The 26,518-nt window shown below is 42.0% G+C and overlaps 1 protein-coding gene across 2 annotated transcripts in view; it reads left to right on the forward strand.

The window, feature by feature from the left end:
• Positions 1-280: 280 nt before the first annotated feature.
• prkd1 (protein kinase D1) overlaps positions 281-26,518 on the forward strand; it is a 323,070-nt gene continuing 296,832 nt past the window's right edge. For both annotated transcript variants that reach the window (XM_073040080.1, XM_073040082.1), the window contains exon 1: positions 281-1,412. In XM_073040080.1, the coding sequence (XP_072896181.1) occupies positions 1,215-1,412 (198 nt within the window). In that variant the 5' untranslated portion in view covers positions 281-1,214. The remainder of the gene's footprint in view (positions 1,413-26,518) is intronic.

A 26,518-nucleotide genomic window follows, 5' to 3' on the forward strand; every position in this document is an offset into this window, starting at 1 on the left:
CCGTCCACACTTCAATACCTAGCCGAGGACTCAAATTTCCTAAGACATGGTAAATGCGAGCACTGGATCTGCTTTTATTTCTTTATACATCATTTGAGAATATTTATAAGGACGACAATTAAGATAATAATTCTTCTAAATAAAAGTGAAAGGGGCGGAACTGCCTCAAACAATCATCTCAGAATGACAGTTGACAAATGCCTGCGAGAAATGTTGATTACAGCCTTACACTACCCCAAGCCCTGCCCCTTGGATTTGCAATGCTAATAGACCCATATTGGAAAAGCAATAATTACGAGGGGGAGCTCCGTTCTTCACCAACTCCCGCCTTTCTCAGGGCAGAGTAACTGTAGCGCTCTCCAAGTGACAAGTGTCTCACACCGGGGCTACCCTGAGCCCGAACTGTTCACTTCAACAATCTTTTCATCTCCCAAAGTGAAGAGAGAGAGAGAGAGAGAGAGACTATTACAGGGACAGAGACTTGAGTGAGGGGGTGGGGGTAAGCAAGCGAGGATGGAGTGATAGAGATAGACGGTGACAGAGACAGAAACATACAGGTACAAAAACGTAACAGAAGGCGAAAAGGAGATGGAGAGTACAAAAGCTCAGAACGATGTAAATAGGCAGAAATAGAGAGAGAGAGAGAGAGAGAGAGAGAGAGAGAGAGAGAGAGAGAGAGAGAGAGAGAGAGAGAGAGAGAGAGAGATACTCGTGGGAAACACATAGAAACTCTGACAGTTTTGGAGAAAGATAAGAGTAGAGAGAAAGAGAGAGAGAGAGCGAGAGAGAGAGAAAGAAAGAGAGGGAGGAGAGACTGAGAGAGAGGAGAAAGAGAGGGAGGAGAGAAAGAGTGAGTGAGAGAGTGAGAGAGAGAGAGAGGGAGAAAAGAGTGAGAGAGCGCGTTAAAGAGAAAGAGAACAAGTAAGTAAGTAAAGGAGAGGGCGGAATTCACCTCCGTCCTATGGGAGCGCTCGAAGGAAGGCAGGAGGCAGCAGCGGGGCGCCACCAGTATCTGGTGACCGGCGCTCGGGTCGCCGCGCTGGGGGGATCGGTGCCCCGCTCGGCGCCCTCTCCCACACCTGCTTCCTGTCTGCCTTCTCACCCAGACCAGCCCCGTGTCGCCATCTTCCGTGTTACTGGCCGGCCGCAGAGTGCGGAATAAAGTTCAGCGGGAGAGGGCGAGCGCCTTACCGCCGCTCACACGGGACGGGCTGATGAACGCGGCTCCGGCTCTGCGGCCGCCGAGTCCCGGCTCGCCCCCGTCGCCGACCTCGGGAGCGCCGCGACTCTCCGGCCAGGGCATCTCCTTCTATATTCAGATCGGCCTGAGCAGGGAACCCGTCATCCTCGAATGCACCGACTTCTCCCTCGCACATGTCCGGGAAATGGCCTGTTCCATCGTGGATCAAAAGGTAACGGGACAAAGTTGGCGCGGTTAGCGGGAGTGGGAAGTCAGCGAGAAGAGGAAAGGAGAGAGAGAGTGAGGAGAGGAGAGAAAACAGGCGGACGACAGGGGAGTAGGAGGACGGTGGGGAAGGAGAGTAGAGGAGGCAGAATAGAAAAAAAGGAACGAGAGGAAGATAAAAGAAGTGGCAAAAAGAGGAGAGAGGAAAGAAGAGGAGTAGGAGAAAAGGAAGCGGATGCAAAAGGAGGGAGGAGTGGATGAGGGAGGGGAAGAGAAGGGTATGAGAGGAGAGGAGGAGTGAAGGAGGCGGTGAGAGGAAGGAGAAGAGGGAGAGCGCAAGAAAGGAATGAGGAAAGACGGGAGGGGGAGGAAGGGGTGAGTGTAGTGAGTGTTGCATATATATGGAGCTGAGGTGGAAAATGGAAGATCATGGGGAGTGTGGGGGAGAGGATGGAGTGTTGTAAAAGTGAGGGATGGAATGTAATGAAATAGGTGGGAGGACGTCAGTGCAAGGGTTGTTGAAGGAGCAGAGATGAGTGTGTGGACATAATTGATGGGATAGAGGTAGGGCAGAGTTGGGGAAAGAAGGGAGGGCATGAAGATGTGGAAGGTAAAGGATGGTGTGAAAGGGGGCAAAGGAGAGGAGAAGGTCAATGAGGGAGGGAGCATGGTGGATGGAGCGAAAGAGAATTGCAGTAGAGGAATGTAACTGGTGAGGGGGGAGTGATGAATGAGCTGAAGAATTTGAAAAGGAGATGTGAAGGAATGGAGAGATGGGTGAGATTGAAAGCAGCTGAAATAGGAGGGTCCATGGATGCATTGGTAGTGGACTGGAGTGAGGAAGGGAGAGATAGGGATGTGAGCAGAATTCATAAAAGGATAGAAGATTGGCTGGTGAGTGAGGAGACATGAAGACATGCAGTGTGTTGGGAGAAGAATGAGAAGTAGGGTGGAGAGAAGATAACAAGTTTTTAAGAGTAGAGGAGGGTGAATTAGTGAGAAGCCACTTGGGTAGTAGGGTGGAGGGAGACTTGAGGGAGGAGATAGGAGAGTAAGAGTGAAAAGAGGAGAGAAAGGATACAATGGATGGAATGAGGAGTAGGGTGAAGAGGGAAGAGGAGAATTTGAGTGAAAGCAGTAGAGGAAAGGAGGAAGAAATGGGGAAACAGGGACAGAGGGTCAAAAGTGGTTGGTGAATAATAAGGAGGAAGAGGGGAGGGCTAAGGGGCTGGGTATTTGGGAAGAAGGTAAGAGGGGAAGGGGTGATTTGAGAGTGAGTAAGGAGATCAAGAGGATGGCAGGAGATAAAGATAAGGGAGTGGTGATTAGGGATGGATGTTGAGGGAGGGGGAGAATGATCAGGAATGGAGTGAGATGAAAAGAGAGGAGTGAAGTTATGGGAAGAGTTGGAGAGAAGAGAATGGATTGGAAGCAGTGGGAAGGGTGATGATGTGGGCTAGAATCAATGTCAGAGGGATGTGGCTAATAGAAATAGAGGGAAAGAGATGGGAGTGGGAAGGAAGAATAGGAAAGAAAGGAAATTGAGTATGGATTAGGCTGTAGTGAAATGGGGAACAGAGATGGTGAATGGCGAAGGAGAAGATCATAGAGAAGGGAATTAGAGGCAATGGAGAAAGACTGTAGAGAATGATCTGAAACAGGGATGTTGACAGGAGGAGGGGGAAGCTCTCGGGGTGGGGACTGTTGGAGGCACTGGGAGACAGTGAAGGTAATTGAAAAAATGTGTGAGAGGCAAACTATAGGTTCAGGTTAAGAGACAAGGTGAATGGAGAGGGAGGCTGAATTAGAAAGAGCAAGGGATAGGCTGACAATAACTTTCAAGCTGTTGATAGTGGTATAACTCAGTGGTGGAGTTTTTACTATGAAAGAGACTGCTAGAAAAAATGCAGCTCATGTGGATACGACACAAGTTCACATTTGTTCTTTTGTGTGTGTTTGAGAATGTCAAGATTTAGTGCAGTGTGCTGTGTGTGTTCTTGTCATTGTTGCTGTGTGAGGCTTGTGAAATAACCTCTAGTTATCCTGCTGCTGGTATGGAGAGGGCTAGCTATCCCAGACCTCCCAGTCAGTGGCTGGATGTGTGGTGCTAGCATTGCAGCTCCTCATAAGGGGCTTAACTGCAGGTCTCTTCCATGGTGTGTTTGCCACGAGTTTCTTCTATTTACTGAAGAGCTTTGCAGTTCGTTGTAACAATTGCATTTTGAATCTTTGTCATTGTTGTTTTACAAGGGTTTACCGAATTTTAAGTTTCAATATGAAATCGAAATTAAGATCCTGCACAGCATTAAGAAAACATAATTTTTGCAAGTTTTACTTTGAGGCTAACCTTTTGGTGAAGGTGTACTCTATATTGTACAGAAATATTGCAGAATTCTTAGAATGGGGTTTGAGAATTCAGAATGCTTCTTTTGGAAACCCCATGGATTCAGCTTTGGGTGAATGTGGGACTGCTTGTGAAGTGTTGGCTCTGTCAGAATTGCAGAACTAATTTCTGCATAAAGTTTGAATGTTGGGATTCAAACTTTGACTTTCCACACAAAATTTGGTTTACACAATAATCAAAATTTATAGTTAAGTATATTTTGAAGAAGATATAGGGGACTACAAGAGATTAAAAGACCAGAGACTTAAAGAGGTTAGGCAAAGACCTGGCAAAAAAAGAATAATCTCATCTATGTGGTTGACATTTGTAAAGTTCTAAGATGCAGAGGGATCTGGATTTCCTCATCAAGATTCCCAAAGTGCTGATATGTAAGTAGGGGCTCTCTGGGTTACAAATGATCTGACTTCAGGAAACCTAACTTTACTCAAATTCTCTCATATGTTATTAAGCATTCTTCAAGCTAGTAGTAATAAAAATCAAATATTTCATGTTATTCAATAGTGGGAGGATACAGTATACTGTATATTCAGGTTAATTATGGTTATGTTAGGGTTATTATTCATTGAAATGAAAGAATTACATGCAGAACAATAAGATATGGAGTACTACAGGAAACTGACATTTTGATTTCAGAAGCAATTGGCATTCTGACAGTTTTCAGGAATGGAACCCTTACACAATCCATTTGAGAGGGTGGAGCAGAGACTTGCCAGGATGCTACCTGGATGTTTTAGGACGATAGTTTCGATGAGCTAGAGCTTTTCTCTTTGGAGTGAAGGAAGATAAGAGGTGACTTGGTAGAGCTGTACAAGATGATAAGAAGCATAGATTGAGTAGATGGCCAGAGACTTTTTCCCAGGACAGAACTGGGTAATATGAGGGGTTATAATTTTATGGTGATTGAAGCAAAGTACAGAGAGGTTGTCAGAGGTAATTTTTTTACGCGGGAAGTGGTGGCTGGATGGTATGCTCTGGCAGTGGTGGTAGAGGAAAATGCATTAGGGACATTTAAGAGACTCTTAGATAGGCACATGGATGATAGAAAAGTGGAAGCTATGTGGGAGGGAAGGGTTAGGTTGATCAGAAAGTAGGTTAAATAGTCTGCACAATATCATGAGCTGAAGGGCTTCCAATGTGCTGCAATATTCTGTTGTCTATAACCCAAGGAATACCTGTAATTAAGAAAGTTAAAGAATTGTTATTGTTTTCTATGAAGAGAACCTAATACAAAAATAGGAGGTTATGCTGTGGTGAGACCTGATGTACTGTGTGTAGCATTGGTCTCCTATATGGAAATATGTTCGTGTGTTGAGAGTTAAGAGACCATTTTCTAGACTAATAGTTGGAATGAATGGGTTGTCATTTGAGGAAAAGTTGGGCAGGCAAGGCTTGCATCCAGTTGTGTTCAGAAGATTGAGAGCGACTTGAATTGAAGTGTACAAGATTCTTGTTAGGGAGAGGACATTGCCCCTTGCAAGAAGATATTCCCTCCAATGGGAGAATCTAGAACTAGGGGCTACTATTTAAAATAAGTTTGTCCTCTTAAATATGAAGAGCTATGCTTTTTCAGTATGTCATTAGGCTACTTTCCTAAATGGGCACTAGAAGCACAGTCTTTGAAGACTTCAAAAACAGAAGTAGTTAAGAATCAGATTTATTATCATTGACCTATGGCATGAAATTGGTTGTGGCTGCAGTACAGTGTCAGGATATAAAAATCTATAATGTACAAACTAAACACTGCAAAATAAATGGAATAATGAAGTACTGTTCATGATCTGTTCAGAAGACCGATGGCAGAGGTGAAGAAGTTGTTATTAAATCATTGGGTATGGATCTCCAGGCTCTCTTACCTCTTTTCTGATGGTAGTACTGAGTAGAAGAAGTGACCTGGATGGTGAGGGTCTTAATGATTGGTACTGCTTTCTTGAGGCACTGCCAACTGAAGATGTCCATGATGGCGGGGGGGGGGGGGGGGGGGGTTATACCCGTGATGGAGATGGCTTTACAGCCTCTTCCAATTCTGTATGCTGGAGGTTCCATATCAGACTGTGATGGAACCAGTCAGAAAGCTCTCTACTGTACATCTATAGAAATGTACTAGTCTTTGGAGACATACCAACTGTGAAATTCCTGCTGGAGTAGAGCCACTGGCATATCTTCTTTATAAATGCATTTTGTCTAAGAAGTTGATGATAAGACATAGGAGCAGAATTAGGCCATTAGGGCCATCAGGTCTGTTCCACCATTTAATCATGGCTGATTGTTATTTTCTCTCTCAACACTATTCTCCTGTCTTCTCCCCCTAACCTTTGACACCCTTAATTATCAAGGACCTATTAACCTCTGCTTTAAGTACACCAAATGGTGTGGTCTCCACAGCTGTCTGTGGCAGTGAATTCCACAGATTAACCCACTCCCCCCCCCCCCCAGCAAAATAAATTTCTCACTGCTTTTTGAAGGGGATATTCCTTCTATTCTAAAGCTGTGCCCTCTGATCCTAAACTCTTGGAAACATCTTTTTCACATTCACTCTATCTAGGCCTTTCAATATTTGGTAGGTTTCAATGAGATCCCTCCATATTCTTGTCACATGTTAACCCTTTCATGCCTGGGATCATTCTTGTAAATCTCCCTGGACACTGTTGAATGCCAGGACATTTTTTTTCTTGGATAAGGGAATCAAAGCTGTTCATAGTACTCCAAGTGCGTTCTGACTACATTTATGTAATGCTGTACTAGAGAGGCCAGAACTAACAAGATTAAACAGTCTAATATAGGACTAAGGAGTTGGCGTAGGAAGGAGAGCATAAGGTTTTTGAATCATTGAGCTTTGTACCAAAAGAGACAGTTTGCACCTGAACTGGAGGAGGACTGATATCCTAGTGGGAAGGTTTGTTAATGCAACAGTGGTGTTCCAGGGGAATGGGATCCGGTGTGCCAGAACAGTTAGTGGAGAGGTTGTGGAGGCAGATGTTGGTAAGACCTCAGCAAAGTTAGGAATCAAAAGTTTGAGTGTGTTGCGACTAGTGTCCTGAGCTGCGTATATTTAAATGCATGAAGTTTCATAGGAAAGGTGGATGATAGTGCTGAAGATAAGGTAGCTGGTTTACAAAGAGAGGCAATGTGTAATGAGGAGAGGCTGTTGATAGGGCATAAATTGGGAACAGATGCTCTGAGGGAAATGTGCGGAAGAAATGTGGCAAATGTTCTGGAGATATTTGTGTGGCATTCTGCATAGGTATGTTCCAAAGAGACACGGAAAGGATGGTAGGGTACAGGAACCGTGGTATACAAAGGCTGTTAAAAGTCTAGTCAAGATGAAAATAAAATCCTACGAAAGGTTCAAAAACTAGGTAGTGATAGATATCTAGAGTACTATAAGGCAAGCAGGAGGAGTTTAAGAATGAAATTAGGAGAGCCAGAAGGGGCCATGAGAAAGCCTTGGTGAGCAGATTAAAGAAAACCCCAAGGCATTCTACAAGTATGTGAAGAGCAAGAGAATGAGACGTGAGAGAATAGGATCAATCAAGTGCGACAGTGGAAAAGTGTGTACGGAACCGGAGGAGATAGCAGAGGGACTTAATACTTTGCTTCAGTATGGCTGAAAGAAGATTATAGCTGGGAGCTTAATGTCCAAGGATACACATTGTATCAAAAGGAGAGGCAGGAAGGCTGAGCGGCTGGCATTGGTCTGTTGGGAAAAAATGAAATCAAATCATTAGAAAGAGGTGACATAGGGTTGGAAGGTGTTGTGTCATTGGATAGAGCTAAGGAACTGCAAAGGTAAAAAGTCTCTGATGTGAGTGGCAAACAGACCCCCACACAGTAGTAAGGACGTTGTCTGCAAATTGCAGCGGGAGATAGAAAACACATGCCAAAAGGGCAATGTTACAATAGACATAGGGGATTTCAATATGCAGATAGATTGGGAAAGTAAGGTTGGTGCTGGACTCCAAGAGGGGGAATTTCTAGAATGTCTAGGATATGTTTAATAGAGTAGCTTATGGCAGCTCAAGGGAGGCTTTTCTGTTTGGCTGCCGGTGAGTAGGGGTGTTCCACAGGGGTCTGTGTTAGGACTGCTTTTTACGTTATATGTCAGTGATTCGGGTGCTGGAATTGATAGCTCAGTGGTCAAGTTTGCAGACAATATGAAGATAGGTGAAGGGACAAGAAGTTTTGAGAGAGGTTACAGAAGGACTTGAATTAGGAGAATGGGCAAAGAAGTAGCAGATGGTATACAGTGTTGGGAAGTGTATGGTCATGCACTTTGGCAGAAGAAATAAAAGGGCTGACTATTTTCTAAATGGAGAAAAAAATTCAAAAATCTGAGGTGCAGAAAGATTTGGGAGTTCTCATGCAGGATTCTCTGAAATTTGCCGGTTGAGTTGCTGGTGAGGAAGGCAAATGCAATATTAGCATTTGTTTCAAGAGGACTAGAATATAAAAGCAAAGATATAATGTTGAGACTTTATAAAGCTTTGGTGAGGCCTCAGTTGGAGTATTATGAGCAGTTTTGGGCCCCTTATCTTAGGATTTGCTGAAACTGGAGAAGGTTCACAAAAATGTTTACAGGTTTGAACAGCTTGTCATATGAACAGCGTTTGATGGCTCTGGGCCTGTATTCACTAGAATTCAGGAGAATGAGGGTTGACCTATCGAATGATGAAAGGCCTTGATAGAGTGGATGTGGAGAGGATATTTCCTATGGTGGGAGAGTCTAAAGATTAGAAGACAGCCTCAGAATAGAGAGGTGTTCTTTTAGAATGGCGATGAAGAGGAATTTCTTCAGCCAGAGGGTGGTGAATCTCTAGAATTCTTTGCCGCAGGTAGCCGTGGAGGCCAAGTCTTTACGTATATTTAAGGGAATGGTTGATAGATTCTTGATTGATCAGGACATGCAGGGATGTGAGGAGAAGGCAGGAGGTTGGGATTGAGAGAAAAACTGGATCAGCCATGATGAAATGGTGGAGCAGACTCGATGGGCCAAATGGCCTAATTCTGCTCCTATATTTTATGATGTTATAAAATCGCAGAATAACATTCTAGTTTTTATATCCTAGACCTCTTGAAATGAATGCTAACATTGCATTTGCCTTCCTTACCACTGACTCAACCTGCCAGTTAACCTTCAGGAAATCCTGCACTCGAACTTCCAACTCAATTTGCATTTCTGATTTCTGAATTCAATCCTGGGTTAGAAAATTGTCTATACCTTTACTTCTTTTACTGAAGTGCATGGCCATACACCTCCCCACACTGTATTCCATCTGCCACTTCTTTGCCCACTCTCCTAATCTGTCCAAGCGGTTTGGCAAACTCTCTGCTTCCTCAGCACTACTTGTCCCTCCGTCTTTTCTTTTGTTTTGTCTACAAACATGGCCACAAAGCCAACAATTCCATGATCCAGATCATTAACATAAAACGTGAAATGTATTGGACTCAACTCCGACCTCTGTGACACATCAGTAGTCACTGGCTGCCAACCAGAAAAGATCCCCTTTATTTCCAGTCTTTGCCTTCTGCCAGTCAGTCAATCATTTATTCATGTTGGTATATTTCCTGTAATACCAAGGGCTCTTATATTGTTTATCAGCTTCATTTGTGACACTTTGTCAAAGGCCTTCTGAAAATTCAAGCACACAACATTCACTGTCTATCCTGTCTGTAATTTCCTCAAAGAATTCCAACAGATTTGTCATTAGGCAAGATTTCCCTTAAGGAAACCATGTTGACCTTGTCCTATTTTATTATATGCTTCCAAGTACCCTGAAACCTTCATAATAATGGACTCTAACATCCTGCCAACTACTCAAGTCAGGCTAACTAATCTATAATTTCCTGTTTTTTGCTTCCCTCACTTTTTAAAGAATGGAGTGACTTTTTCAATTTTCCTTTTATGAAACTATTCCAGAATCTAGTGATTCTTTGAAGATCAACACTAATGCCTTCAACAATCTCTTCAGCTACCTCTTTCAGAACCCTGGGGTGTAGTCCTTCTGATCCAAGCAACTTATTTACTGTGCCTTCAGACCTGCAGCTTCCCAAATATTTTTTCCTTCGTAATAGTGAGTACACTGACTTCCCAGAAACTCTAGCCACTGCTGCTAGTTTCCCCTTCCAATCAGCTTTGGCCAGCTCCTCTCTCATGTCTCTGTAGTTACCTTTACTCAACTGTGATACCAATTTGTCTGACTTTCACTTACCCCTCTCAAACTGTAGGGTATATTCTAGCATATTATGATCATTGTCTCCTAGGGTTTCTTTACCTTAAGCTTCCTAATCATATCTGGTTGATTACACAACACCCAATCCAGAACTGCCTTTTCCCTTTTGGGCTTGACCACAAGCTGCTCTAAAAGTTCAAAGTTCAAAGCCATCTTGTAGGCATTATAAAAATTCTTTTTCTTGGGATTTAGCACCAATCTACCTGCCCTTTTTAGATTCCTTTTCTATCTCCCGTTGTAGTTTGTACCCCACATCCTGGCTATTATTCATATAACTCTAATCAAGGTTTTATTTTTATTATTGCTGTTTCTTAGCTCTACCCATAAGGATTCTACACCTTCTGATCCTGTCACTTTTTGCTGAGGATTTGACTTCAACATTTTTTTTATCAACAAAGCCATCCGAACCCCTCTGCCCATCTGCCTGTACTTTCTATATAATGTTGGATGTTCCCAGCTGTGATATTCTTTCAACCATGACACGGTGATTCCTACAACATAATGCCTGCCAATTTCTGTTGTGTGTTTAATTTTTAAGTGATGTTTGAATAACATTGTAAATATATTGTTTGATTATGTGTTCTTTGTTGTTTCCATAATTCATTACGGGATATGTGTAAAAGTATGTGAAAGGCATATGTCATTACACCACCATGTCATAAGTGAGCACCTGGTTACAAATAAAAACAAGCTAAGCAGACACATCACTGGACTCTTGTGCTTTTCTTTCAATTAGTTTTATGTTGTAGAGGTACATGGTGATGAGGAAGTTTTAAAGAAACCCGTGACTACTACCTACCTGTTGAAGAGCAGTGAGCCATTTGTTAAAAGCAGGCAGAAAACAGACAAAATTCAAGTTCATAAACAGTGAGTACTGGGTCATAATAACAATAGAAATAATACATTTTTAAGAAGAGCAGAAATGGCTGGCTGTATCGGAAAGATAAATGTGTTCCATTGCACAGCAGATAACTGGTTGAAATACATTAAGCCATGGGTGTCAAACTCATTTTAGGTCACGGGCCGGATTGAGCAAAATGCAGCTTCATGCGGGCCGGATCAGTTGGACGCGTGCGAACGCAGCTTTCGTTGCCTCCATTTTTTCAGCCTGCTCTCATGTGTCTCAGTCTCTGCTATAACTACAAAGTGTTTCACTTTACAAATTCCGTTTCTTATGAAGAAGACTGCCGAGCAAGACTGCCGAATAAACACTAAAAACCCTGAAAACCTGGTACCTGAATAAACTCAGCATTAGCCATATCATACGCCATAGGCGCTTCGATTACTGGGGCCAGCTTTAATAGTAATTAGATATTATCTCGCGGGCCAAAGATAATTCCACCGTGGGCCGGATTTGGCCCGCGGGCCTTGAGTTTGACATATATGCATTAAGCGAACTGAGCATTATTTTGAAGCGAATGAAATAGCCAATGAGAAGTGAGTACCAATTTTACTGAGTGCATTGGGTGGAAAAGCACAGAGTTTGCTGAGAAGTTTAACTGCTCCAACGCAACCAGCTGAAATAAGCTCTGCTGATATCGTGAAAGTAATGCGGGACCATTTAGAATCCAAACCATTGATGATTGCAGAAGGTTTTAGGTTTCATAAGCAAATCAAAAGGAAGGGGAGTTCATTTCATTGTACGTGGATGAATTGAAGAGGTTGCCTGAGCATTCTTAGTTCAATGATGGATTTAATGATGTTCTGAGAGATCATTTAGTTTGTGGAATCTTACAAGAAAACGTTGTAAAAACGGCTCCAACTGAAGCACAACTCACATTTAAAAGAGCAGTTGAAATCACTGTGTCAATTGAAACAAAAGACAGAGAAACAACTGGGTTACAGTCAGGAATGAAAGCAAGCATGAACAGAATTAAAGTATCTGGACCTAGGGTTCTCGACCCGGGGTCCATGCAGCCTTCGGTTTAATGGTAGGGGTCCATGGCATAAGATGGCAGGGAACCCCTGGTCAAGACGGGTCAACCAGGGACGGGTTGCACTCGGATCCCAGGGGGACCAATATCCTGGCGGGCAGGTTTGATAGAGCTGTTGGGGAGGGTTGAAACTAGTTTGGCAGGGGGGTGGGAATCAGAAAGTGAGTGCAGGGATTAACGTAGAAGGACAAGGGCATGATGCTAAGAGTTCTGAGTTGATGAGGAAGGACAGTCAGGGGACAGAACATAATTGTAGCCAGTTAAAGGGGTTGAAATGTGTCTATTTCAATGCTAGGAGTATTAGAAACAAGGAGGATGAACTTAGAGCATGGATCAGTACATGGAACTATGATGTTGTGGCCATTACTGAAACTTGGTTGGAGGAAGGGCAGGATTAGATGATGCAGTCCCGGGGTTCAGGTGTTTTAAAAGGAATAGGATGGGAGGTAGAAAAGGTGGGGGGGAGTGGCAATGCTGGTCAGGGATAGTATCACAGCTATAGAAAGGGAGGATGCTGCAGAAGGAGTGTCCACAGAGTCAGTCTGGGTGGAAGTCAGAAATAGGAAGGGATCAATCACTGTGATGGGAGTAGTCTATAGGCCCCCAAATAGGAGCAGATAAGCAGGCAGATTTTAGAATGGTTCAGGAAATACAGGGTAGTAGTTATGGGTGATTTCAACTTCCCTCATATTGACTGGCACCTTCTGAGGGCAAGGGGGATAGATGGGGCTGAATTTGTCAGATGTGTTCAAGAAGGATTCCTGACACAGTATGTGAACTGGCGGACGAGAGGAGAGGCTATACTGGATCTAGTTCTGGGTAATGAACCTGGTCAGGTGACAGACCTCTTGGTGGGGGAGCGTTTTGGTGAGAGTGACCACAACTCCCTTAGCTTCAGCATAGCTATAAAAAGGGATAAAATCAAATAAAATGGTAAAGTGCTTAACTGGGGAAGGGCTGACTTTGAAGGGATGAGGCAGGAACTAGCAAGAGTAAATTGGAAACAGATGTTCAAAGGGGAAAGCACAGAGGTAATGTGGGAGAAGTCTAGGGACCACTTGAGCTGAATTCAGGATAGGTTTGTCCCACTGAGGCAAGGAAAAAATGGTAGGAAAAGGGAACCGTGGCTGACGAAACATGTGAGGCAACTTGTCAAGAGGAAAAAGGAAGCATATGTTAGATATAAGAAGCAGGAAGTAGGAGGGGTTTATGAGAAATATAGGGTAGCCAGGAAGGAACTAAAGAAAGGACTTAGGAGAGCTCGAAGGGGGCATGAGAAGGCCTTGGCATGTAGGATTAAGGAGAACCCCAAGGCGTTCTATGCATATGTGAAGAATAGGAGGATGACGAGAACGAAGGTGGGACCGCTAAAGGATAAAGAGGGCAACATGTGCCTGGAAGCGGAGGAGGTTGGGGAGGTCCTAAATGAATACTTTGCTTCAGTATTCACAAGTGAAAAGGATCTTGATCAGGATGAGGTCGAAGTAGAGTGGGCCTGTGTGCTGGACAATGTGGAGATTAAGGAAAAAGTGCTGGATCTTCTTAAAAACATTAAGATTGATAAATCCCCAGGGCCGGATATGATACACCCCAGGTTGTTGTGGGAATTGAGAGAAGAGATCGCAGGAGCATCAGCTATGATCTTTGAATCCTCTTTGGCTGCAGGGGAAGTGCCGGAGGACTGGAGAATGGAAATGTAGTTCCCTTGTTTAAAAAAGGTAATAGGGAGAAACCTGGGAACTATAGACTGGTGAGTCTTACATCGGTGGTATGCAAACTACTGGAAAGGATTCTTAAGGATAGGATCTACGAGCATTTGGAGAAGTACAGTCTACTCATGGATAGTCAACATGGCGTTGTGAAAGGAAGATCCTGCCTCACGAGCCTGATTGAGTTTTTTGAAGAGGTAACAAAATAAACTGATTAGGGTAGGGCAGTGGATGTGGTCTACATGGACTTTAGCAAAGCATTTGACAAGGTCCCTCATGAGAGATTCATCCAGAAAGTCATGAGGCACAGCATAAGTGGAACCTTGGCTGTTTGGATAAACCATTGGCTTAAAGGAAGAAAGCAGAGGGTAGTTGTGGAAGGAAAGTATTCTGCCTGGAGGTCAGTGACTAGTGGAGTGCCAAAGGGACCCCTTTGTCTTGGGACCCCTGCTATTTGTGATTTTTATAAATGACCTGGATGTAGAGGCGGAAGGATGGGTGAGTATGTTTGCAGATGACACAAAGATTGGAGGAGTTGTGGATGGAGTTGTAGGTTGTCGAAGGTTACAAGAAGATATAGACAGGCTGCAGAGTTGGGCAGAAAAATGGCAGATGGAGTTCAATCCCGACAAGTGTGAGGTGATGTATTTTGGAAGGACAAACCAGAAGACTGAGTACAGGATTAATAGTTACTTAAGAGTGTGGATGAACAAAGGGATCTTGGGGTTCAAATCCATACATCCCTCAAGGTCGCTGCACAGGTTGATGGGGTTATTAAGAAGGCCTAAGGGAAGCTAGGCTTCACTAACAGGGGGATAGGAGGGCCAGCATTGTGAGTTCGTGATTGGCTGAGATAACTACAACTTGATTGGAGATCCAACCACCATTTGCATGCATCATCCCCCGCAATAAGTTCAACTGAAAGTGAATTAAGAAAGATACTGGATGATACCACAGCAGTGTTCAAGGATGGCACTGGAAAATCAAACATATTAAGGGTAAAATAGTGTTAAATGAAAATACTACATCCAAGTGTTACAAAACCCGCCTGGGTCCTTATACCATCCATGATAAAGTAGCCAGTGAGCTAGATTACATAGAGTCTAAAAGAATTCTTTTCAAGGTTGAGTGGAGCCCAGGGGAAATGCCAGTGGTCCTAGAAGGATGGATGTGTCAGGAATCTGTGGTGACTTTAAGGTTATCATCTACCCAGTGCTGAAAGTTGATCAATAACCTCTACCCAGGGTAGAGAATATTTTTGCAAACCTTTCTAGAGGAAAACACCTCAGCAAAGTGGACTTACCTGAGGTCTACCTACAGATGGAGATGGAAAAAGAGTATGGAGTGATTCTCACCATAAGCGCACACAAAGGGCTTTTTCACTGTAACAGGCTTATTCTTGGAGTAGCACCTGCATCTGCACTCTGGCAGAAAGCTATGGACCAGGTGCTGTAAGGCTGCCCAGGCATTCATTGTTTCCTGGATGACATCATTATTACCAGTATGGATGACACGAACATCTCCAAAATCTCAAGACAGAGTTACAAAGATGAGAAGATTATGCGCTCAGAGCATGAAGCAACCAATGTAGTAAATTCTTTAAACCAAACATCGCGTACTGTGGTCACACCATTGATGTATAAGCATTAGTGTGCTGAGAAAATTCAAGCAGTGGTGGATGCCCGAAGGCTAAAGGATAGAGTTGCGGGCCTTTTTAGGATTTGCCGACAGGTTCCTGCCAAGCCTGGCTACTGTGCTCCACTCCTTGTGCTCATTACTACAGTTTGGGAAGAAGTAACAATGGGTAAGGCAGTGTGAGGTAGTTTTCAAAAAGGTAAAGGAAGCAGTGACATCAGACTGTACTGACACATTATGATCCACATTGTCCAGTGAAGCTTGCCTGTGATGCCTCATCTTATGGTAGAGGTGCCGTCACGTCACAAGTGATGAGTGATGGGAGTGAACACCCCATAGCCTTTGCATCACGTTCCCTTACCGCTGCAGAGAAAAATTACACACAGATTGACAGAGAGGCCTTGAGTCAGGTTTAGGGTATAAAACGTTTCAACCAGTTCTTGAATAGGGGAGAGTTCAGCCTCATTGCTGATCATCAACCACTAGTGTCCATTTTTAATTCACAGAGGCATATTCCACTAACAGCAGCAGCTCGACTGCAGAGGTGGACTTTGTCACTTGGAGGACACAATTACGAGATCCAGTTCAAGAGGAGGACTAACCATGGAAATGTGGATGCGTTTACCCCTGGAAAAGGAAATACCTGAAAAATTTACAAAAGAGGACACTCCTCTTGACATATTCTCCCTAATGCAAATTATTACAGCCGAGATAAACACACTACACTGACAGTGACTCAAAAGCTTGCCAATTTCCTCCTTGCATATCACACGCCACAACCAACTACTCACCAGCTGTGCTATTCCTGGGTCATCCCTACGTTCACACTTGGATCTCCACAAACCCAATCTCAGAAGGACCATGCAGGACAAACAGCTGAGACAAATTGAAGGCTCCACAAACAAGGAGGCTCGATGTTTCACTCCTGGACAAGCAGTCTGGGTGAGGGACTACCGAGGTGATCAAAAGTGGGTACTTGAAAAGAATAAGGACAAAACTGGACCATTCTCCTACACAATGGAGGTTGTGGATGGAATCTGGAGACGAAATATCGATCAGTTGAGGAAAGCAGAGTCAATTCTTGGAGAAGAAAGGTGCCTAGAGCTGTCAGAACCACTTCCTGCAGTCCCGGAGTCAACTCCTACAGCCACCATGGAGGAGACGTCAGTAGCTGGAATAGTTTCACAGCCACCAGTCTCACCGGCCAAACAAAGTGATCCCCCTTGTCAGGAAAGATGTTATTCCACAAGAGTAAGTGTGTGCCTCGCTAAAAGTAAAAGCAAACTACGCATGAGCAACCCTGGGCTCCTATGTTTTCCTTTCAATTAGTTTTATGTTTTGGTGATGTATTACATAACAATTTTTAACTGCACTACAAGATAATTTATCATATTTTGTGCATAATATGTACCTTCAAATATAACACCTTCAGTCCTGTGTTCAATACCCATTTTAATTTTGTTTCCATGTTGCCTGAAGTTAAATTCTTATCCCTTTCTAAATTGTTTTGTCATATTCTTTACTCTGGAGATTTCAGCAACCTCTCCTGTACTTTCCTTTCCTTTTACTATATCTACACGTTTCTAGTCCTAGTTATGTGATTCGCCGCGAGACTAGTCCCATTGGAATAGCTTCCTCCTTCCCCAGTACTGGTGCCAGTGTCCAACAAATTCAAACCCATTTCTCCTACGCTTGTCCTTGAACCATACATTTAACTTTGTGATCTTGGTTGCGTTGTGCTGGTGATATCTGCTGGATATCTGGATCCTCCCCTCCTCCTCCCCTCCCTCATCCTCACCCTCTCCCTCTCCCTCCTCCTCCCCTTCCCCTCCCCCTCTCTTCCTCTCACTGGCTGCTCCTGGAAAAAGGTTCCTGCCTTTGAGTGGTCTCTCTCTCTTCCTCAATGCTGTTGGCAGATGGTGCCGGAATCTTGGGTCTTGGGCAAGGTTTAATCAATGCAGTTTGTGGATTGGTCTCCGTAGTTCATGCTAAATGTGTTTCTGGTTGCTCCTTTTTCTCTTGCTGTTTTGTGTGACTTCGATTGGGACAGTCTGCACATAATGAACCACACAATCCTAGGCCACATTGAACTGGATTTAGCTGAAGTGTGTACGTCTGGACTCTTTTGATGACTTTGTGAATTGGTGTTTTCCATTCTGTGTTTTTTGCCTTTTGTGCAATTTGGATTTTTGTGTGGGGGGTGGTTTGATGTTTTCCTTTGAATGGGTTCCATGGTTTTCTATATTTTGTGGCTGTCGTTGCGAAGACAAATCTCAAGGTTGTATACTGCATACATACTTTGATAATAAATGTACTTTGAACCTTTATTAACCCTGTGCCAGTTTGCATGTGGCTCCAGTGACAATCCAGAGATCATTATTCTTTTGGTTCTGCATTTTAATTTAGTTCCTTGCTTTTCAAATTCACTGGCGCCCAGAAACTAGAAATTGCTCACACCTTTCATTGCTGACCCCCTCAATGCTGCGTGCTCTCCTGTCTTCTCCTTCCTGGAGTTCACAATCTGTTCGTTGGTATTGCTAATATTGTGTGTGAGTTGGTCATTGCAACACCACGAAATCAGCCGAGCTATCTTGCTTCTGCACTCTTCCTCATTGGTATGTACAATTCTACTCACAACAGGGGTGTCATCAGCCAACTTATAGATGAGCACAGCTCAAACATCACACAGTCATGAGTGTAGAGAAACTAGAGCAGTGGGCTACACACACATCCCATGTTGATAGTGAGGAGGAGATTTTATTATGTGGTTTCCTAATAAGGAAGTCAGGGATCCAGTTACAGAGAGAGGTACAAAGACTAGGTTTTGAACCTTGGTCAGGTTCTTGAAAGACAAAAATAAAGACTTTGGATTAAAATCACCCATTTTCTTAAATAGTAAAGTAGATTTAAGGGGCTGAATGGCCCACTCTTCTTTTCTATGTTACCATCGCACCCTTGGAAATAAAATTAAGTTAGTGTTTACAGTATTGTTTCAGTAGCGGTTGTCATCGTTCAAGCGTATCTGAAGTTTTGATTGAAGCAGTCAGGCATCACCTTCTTGTCAAAGTGTAAATTGACAGATGACTTTGGTCTGCACTATGTGCTAATTGGATTACTCACTGTCAGCCCCTCTGGGGCCAACAGGGTGTGTAGCTCTGTGTTCTGTGGAAAATCATAATAGTTATCTAATTGGGTAACTCAGGCTGTTACACTTCATTACATTTTACAAGGTAAAAGAGCAAAAAGAACAAAGAATATCATTTGGTTTGATTAATAAAACTTACAAACTGCTGAATCCAGTAGGAGGAAATCTGCCTGGCTGGAGGCTGCAGACTAAACATGAACTTCATACAGTGTTTAGCTGAAAACAAAAAAGAATATTTAAAATGTAGTGTCTTTTTAGTAACCAGACTTTTAGGCATGTGCATTCTTTTGTAGATAGGCTTGATATCCTACCTAGCCCGTTATTTTCAGCTTGTGAGTGATCTGCTTGTCATTGAGAATAACTGAACAACACATTTCAGGGAATGTCTGTTGTTGGTACAACTGTGAAACAAGAGGGCTATGTAATTACATCAACTCTTAAGTTGCTGTAGAGAAAATATTTCAATGATACAATGTGCTATTTCAACAATTTATATGAAGAATCGTTAATTTTCTTAAAATGCACAAATAAAAATCAAGTCCATCTGAACTTGATCATGTATGGCTCTGTTGAACTGAGAATGTGTAGCTCGAATGAAGAATTGACAGGTAGTTTGTCTTGTGAAGTTTGATGGCGTTTAATTTTTCTCCAGCCTTGTTTTACAGCAAAACGTTGTGAGAGCACAATTTAAATTGTCAGTTTTAGTCAGCAGCTTGCATGTAAGGCAGTTGTAAAAACATTAGGTGCATTGTTGTGAAAACAAGAATACACATTCAAAGTGATCAGTAAGCACTGGAAAATATGGTAATTATTCCAAATATTCTCTACTTTGTTTCTGTAGGTAATGTGGTGTTGACAATATGAACATTAGCATATAACACCTATTCATTGACCAAATCACAAATCTAAATCAAATATTTTAAATTTTTGAGTTTGATTTTCCATTCTACCCTGCTGTCTCTTCAAAGCCTAACTACATCTTAATCTATCATATAACTGCCCATTTTGTGTGTATTCTGGAGAAATCTTTTTCTCAAATCTCCTTTGGCTGGATCTTAAAGTTTCCAACTCTCTAACCTCCTGCTGCTATTCCACATGTTCCTGATTACAGACTCCTTAATGCCTTTTCATGCCCTCGTCCACATAATCATTATTCTCATCCTCATCATTCTCCATGATATACACCTAGAGACTCTATTTGCTTTAGTCCAAGGAACAGAGATTTGATGCATTTTTGGCTTAACCACTATCATCAGGTTTGTCAGAACATTAAGCATCATTTGGTCGGTCTCCACATACTCAAACTGGACAATTTTCTAGTAATAGGGTACAGTTAGTCTCCAGCTCGATTACTGCTCCGGGGTCTCAATAAGCAGTCGGAGCTGTGCCTGCAGGAAGCTGCCAGGCCAGACGGAACATGATCCAGGCCAGTGAAAATTGGAGCAATTTAGTGATGCAGAGTTGGTATTAAGCTGTTAACCCCCCCCCCCCCAAAAAAAAAACATATTGTGGATGTGCATTTTGGCCTCATTTTGTATAATCTTCCAAATGTAATCTATCTAATAATGAAAATTAAAGTTTATCATGCCTTTTACCTAATATTGTAATCATGTTGCAACCTTTATTTACCTCAGTGTGTAATGTTTATAATTAAAATGGTGGCTGGCATTTTATATGTGAGAATTATTGAAGTCATTTGTTATCTCTGTCAGTCTGTGATGTCACATCTCTTGTGGGGGTGGGGGGTGGGGGAAGGTTCCCTTTGAGCTGATACTTGATCACAGCCTGTATCACAACATGGCAGGTCTCTCCACAGATACTGTTTGGTCCTAAGGGAACCTTTCTCAAGGTCAGCCCAATATAGTGCGACTTCATTTCTGATTGTAATCCCCAGACCAATAAATAGCCTCACAGCGAATCAGCAAAATCACTTGAGACCTTCAGCAACAGAACTATAAATGGAGAGAACAGGTTTCTGCAATGCCGGTTTTTGTATAGCTTTGAATATTTGAAGTGTTGATCGTTGGTCAACACCTGGGTGATCTGCTGGTTGTACTTGTCCTTGTATTTGCTACTGTTGAAGTCATTGCAAGCAAACACCCGTGGAATGAACAGAGCTAGCCGTTGACATTCTAGTATGTACTGATGATGAAAGGCGAATTCTTCCCTCCGTCATGAATATAAAGGCAGTAAGCTCACGTTTTTCCCTGGAACTAATTTAGCCAAAATAAAAGTTTTGCCGGGCTGTGGACACAGTGCACAACAGTACTTCAGCTGTGTTTTCTTAATGAAAATTTTTATTATCACCAGCATACAGTATATCATGAAATTTGCTGTTTTGCAGCAGCAGTTCTGTGGAAGACATAAAAAATTACTGAAAGGTTAAAGAACTGCAAAAGATAATGAATGAGGCAGTGCTCATGGACTCATTGACTGTTCAGAAATCTGATGATGGTGGGGAAGAAGCTGTTTCTAAACTATTGAGTGTGTGTCTTCAGGTTCCTGCACAGCTTCCCTGATGGTAGTGATGTGAAGAAAGCATGTCCCACATGGTGAGTCTCTTTAATGATGGATACCTCCTGTTCAAACATTGCCATCGATGGTGGTGTGTGTTGTGCACGTGATGGGACTAGCTGAGTCTACAACCCTGTGCAGTTTCTTGCGATCCTGTGCATCGGAGGCACCGTACCAGGCTGTGATGCAACGGGTCAAAGTACTTCCCACTGTACTTCTGTAGAAGTTTGTAACTGTCTTTGGTGACTTGCCAAGTCTTCTCAAACTCTCTAAGGAAATACAGCTGCTGGTGTGCAGATGTTGGGCCTGAGGTATATTGGGAACCGAGAGTCCTTGGTAGGAAGGACTGCTGAGAAATTACCCAGTTTTTATTGGCTTCCAGATGCATAGGTGAGAAATGGCACAAGAAACACAGTTCAGTATTACTCAATAGGTCTTTCTAAGTTTGGCATTTTTTCTTTAACTGAGCTCAAATTCTAATAATGGCTGGACTCTGATACACTGATATTTGCAAATGTTTTTCTTCATTAAATTATGCTCTTTTAATAAGATAAATAATAACCTCCATATTTTAGTCTGCATTATAGCATTGAGTCTTATTTGCAAGGAATTTCATTGCAAGAGTCCTTGGATCAATTGTATTCATAAAGACGTTCTCTCAAACCTTTGAAAGTACTTTGCACAGCAGCACTGATACGTAGATAAACACTTTATGCATTGTACAATATCCTAGAAATGTTAGTAGAATCAATGAGTTAATGGTTGTGAAGTTGTTGGGTGGATAATAGGCTAAGGCCACTGGGGCAACATGGGAAGGTAGCAGCAAGTGGAACACCTATTGACCAATGGGTTACCAATGGGTTGAGAGGGTGAACAGCTTTAAGTTCCTCAGCATCCACATCACCAAAGATCTCATCTGGTCTGTATACACCATCTGTGTGGTGAAAAAGGCAGAATAGCGACTCTTTCACTTCAGACAGTTGAGGAAGTTTGGCATGGACCCCCAAATCCTAAGAACTTTCTACAGGGGCACAATTGAGAGCATCTTGACTGGCTGCATCACTGCCTGGTGTGGGAACTGTACCTCCCTCAACTGCAGGACTCTGCAGAGAGTGATGCGGACAGCCCAGCACATCTGTAGTTGTGAACTTCCCATGATTCAGGACAGTTACAAAGACAGGTGTGAGAAAAGGGCCTGAAGGATCATTGGGGACCCGAGTCACACCAACCACAATCTATTCCAGCTGCTTCCATCTGGGAAATGGTACTGCAGGATAAAAGCCAGGACCAACAGACAGCTTCTTCCGGGACAGCTTCTTCCACCAGGCCATCAGACTGATTAACTCAGGCTGATTTAAGTGTACTCTATGTTACATTGACCGTTCTATTTATTATAAATTACTATGATTGCAAATTGCACATTTAGACAGAGATGTAACGTAAACAGTTTTACTCCTCATGTATGTAAAAGATTTTAAAAATAAAGTCAATTCAATTCAACCTTCGTCATTGGCTGTAAGTTCAAGGTTCGATTCCTGCCACTGTCTTTAAGCAGTTTGTACGTTCTCCCCATGACCGCGTGGATTTCCTCTGGGTGCTTTGGTTTCCTTCCAGATTCCAAAGATGTATAGGGTAGTGTTAGTGAGTTACGGGCATGCGATGTTAGTGCCAGGAATGTGGTGACACTTGTGGGCTGCCCAGCACAATCCTCGCTGATTTGACTTGATGCAAATGAAGCATTTCCCTGTATGGCTCAATGGACATGTGAGAAATACAGCTAATCTTTAGCTTTACAATTTGCTCAGGATGAGATCTCATATGAAAGCCGGTTTGACGGGCCTGTTACTGTGTGGTATCGCTAAACAGAAAAAGAAGAAAAAAATATATAGAATATAAAAGTACGTCACAGTGGTAAACCTCCTCCTCAGATCCAAGAAAGATTATTCAGTTATCAACTTCCCATGTAAACCATCTGGTTATTCCCGTGTCAGCTTATTCTCCTTTCCCTTGCTTTCCATGGGAAGAAGAGTTGGTTGTGGGGTTTCCAATGATTTGGCACTTTTGAATTAGTAGTCTCAATCTTTTATTTAAATGATTGACTTAACTGTACAAATGTCAACAAATTAACTAACATGTTCATTGCATTTATTGAGGAATTTGTTATTGGCAGGCTTCTTGCAGGTAACATCAAAATGATATTATCTTACCTCCTGGCAGCCCAATATACTTCGGTATTTATTGGAGGCTCAGCCTAGATTACGATGACACTTAATGGAGTGGAGCTCCATTACAACTTCAGAAGTTACCAAATGAGTCAAGCCAGCATTAACATAAAGTCCCTCTACAGTGGTAAAGCTGTTTGGAACTTCACTTTCATGGCTACCTACCTGTGTTGATCTTTATAACGTAGACTATGACAGAACAGAGCCTATTATGATATTTAAGTAATCCCCTTGTGGACAGAGGAAGAGATTCAAGGATATGCTCAACAATACTTTGAACAGATACTCTATCCCCTGACTCTTGTGGTTGCCTGGCCTATGACTGCCTAATATGGAAAAGAAGCATCTAGGGTGAGACTTGAACATTGAGTGGTTAAATTAAGAGCACATTGTAGTTCAACATAAAATGGCAGAAGTGCACTACTTCAAACTATCCCATTTGTTGAAGAGTCTGCACTTACAAAAAAACTGACCTTCCCTGTGGCCCTGGAATCCATAGAATCAGAGTGTAAATGGATATCCTTGATCATAATGGGCAGCCTAAACAGACAATTGTTTGTACTTGTTACTGGAAAGGCAACCACTCGGCATTGCCATATGGTACCATTAGCTTTGTACAGTCTCCCACCATCAATGTCCTGGAACTTAACCAGACTCACCACATTATTAAATGTTTTACATTATAGATGCCTTGGACTAATCAAGTTTTGCTTGTGATAGACCCTTAAAGGATTTTGCGTTGTAACATTGTCAACGAGCTACAAATGTGTCCTCATTCTTCATGGGGAAAATTTCTGTTCAGACTGAACATTGAACCCATGAACATTACCTCACTACTTTTTTGAACTCCTCATTTAATTTCTCTCTCTCTCTCTCTCTCACACACACACACACACACACACACACACACACACACACACACACACACACACACACACACACACACACTATATATCACTGTAATTCACAGTTCTATTATTACGTATTGCACTGTACTGCTGCATAACGACAAATTTCACAGCATATGCCAGTCACTGTAGGTAATAACTATTGGGAGATGTATGGAAACTGTTGTCTGGAATTGAATAAATTGGCTCAGTAGTCATACAGGAATTTTGGTTGACTTTAGAATGCTAGGCTGCTTTCTTTTGGAATGTTTCCATCACACATTAAAACACACAAATATGTAGGTATAGTGGCTAAACAGTTTTTCCTTAGTTCTTGCTTTAAGTAATAGAGTCACTGCTGAACTGTTGACTGGAATATATCTTTAAGAAATACTTTTGTAAGTCTTTTGTAAAGAAGCCTACCCAAGAGGAATGGATAAAGGGTTGCATTTGATGAAATACATGAGGTACCTTCAGTGACCAGTATACAATGTCTGAAGATAAATAGGAAAAATGGGCCACTGTAAGTTATGCAAATATATTCAGATAATTTTCTTTTGTGTCATTTCCAGATGAAATGGTGTAGGTTTTCTGTGTCTATTGTTCTGCTTGTCAATCTTATAACAAACCCACTGAGGAAATTGCCATAACCTTTATGTGGAGTTGTTGATTATATGTTTGAAGAAGTCTTCTGTGAAATTATACAGTTTCCATTGTATGCATTCAGCATTCAGTAATTTCAGATGGGATTAATGTATAATATTGTGTACCATTAAATCTTGACTGCTTTCTTAACATCATATTGGATAATTCAAAGCTATTATTGTTTTTCAATGTCGTCTGAACTCATTCTGATTAAAATATAATTTCTCCTTTTTGTTAAAAAAACAATGAAAATATTTTAATTTTGGAACTTTTAATTGTAGTTGGCAGTCACATTGTCATGTAGCAATTCCAACTTTTTAAAGAATTGATTTTTCTGGCCATTGTTTGCAGAAGGTTGACAATAGACAATAGACAATAGACAATAGGTGCAGAACTAGACCATTTGGCCCTTCGAGCCTGCACCGCCATTTTGAGATCATGGCTGATCAACTACTATCAATACCCGGTTCCTGCCTTGTCCCCATATCCCTTGATTCCCCTATCCATAAGATACCTATCTAGCTCCTTCTTGAAAGCATCCAGAGAATTGGCCTCCACTACCTTCCAAGGCAGTGCATTCCAGACCCCCACAACTCTCGATAACTGGTATATGTAGAGTAAATGAAATCTGAATTGCAATATTCACACAAACATATCTACTCTGCCCAGTTTTATGTTTACATTTTTGTTGTGTATTTAATATTTCTCTAATGTTTAAGTAGTATTGTAGATATATTGTTTGATTAAGTGTTCTTGTTTGTTTAAATAATTCATTATGGGTTCTATGTAAAAGTATGTCATCATGCCACCACATCATATGGGTGCATCTTGCTTAAAGTAAAAACAAATGTACACGAGTTATTTCCTATCTCTATGTTTCCGTTTAATTATTTTTATGTTTTTGAGTTAAAAAACATAACAGTGGTGATGAAGTATTTTTAAAACAAACCTGAAATAATGTTTGAGTTTTTAAAAAAAGTGCAATTGAGTTAAAAAAAAACAGCACAGCGTGTGTCTCTTCAGAAGGGAGAGAGAGAAGATGGTCGAGTTTTAAAAAGGGGAAATAAAAGAATAAATTCACAGGTTTATAAACAGTGAGTACTGAGTGATAATCATAAAAATGCAGAGATGACTAGCTACACCGGAACAATTGATGTGTTCGATTGCACAAGTGATAACTGGTATTGTTCACTGAGCCAATTAAGCAGTATTTTAAAGCAGGTGGAATAGCTGATGATAAGCAGGTGCCAATTTTGCTGAGTGTATTTGGTTTAAAGGCATACAGTTTGCTTAGAAATTTGACTGCTCAAAATAAACCAGCCAAAATGAGCTTTGCTAGCATCTTGAAAGTAATGCAGGAAGATTTAGAACTGAAGCCATTGTTGATTGCAAAACTCTTTAGGTTTCATAAGTGGAATCAACAGGAAGCAGGGTCCATTCCAGCTATGTGGCTGAATTGAAGAAGTTGTTTAAGCATTGGATCATGGGCCTAATAATGCACTGAGACATTGTTTAGTTTGTGGAATCTTCCAAGAAAGCTTTCAAAACTGGCTCCTAACTGAAGCACAACTCACATTTAAAAGAACAGTTGAAATTACTGTTTCAATGGAAACAGCAGGCAGATGCAATTAAGTTGCTGCATTGTGGGAGCATGAACAAAATTGCAATAACAAAACAGAAACCGACCTGGCTGAACAATTTTGTTACTGTTGTGGCAGGTGCTCACGTACACCAGACCAATGCAATATTAAAGGTGAAACTTGCAGAAAATGCAACAAAGTCGGACACATA

The sequence above is a fragment of the Hemitrygon akajei genome, chromosome 3 (assembly GCF_048418815.1).
Source record: "Hemitrygon akajei chromosome 3, sHemAka1.3, whole genome shotgun sequence".
NCBI lineage: Eukaryota > Metazoa > Chordata > Chondrichthyes > Myliobatiformes > Dasyatidae > Hemitrygon > Hemitrygon akajei.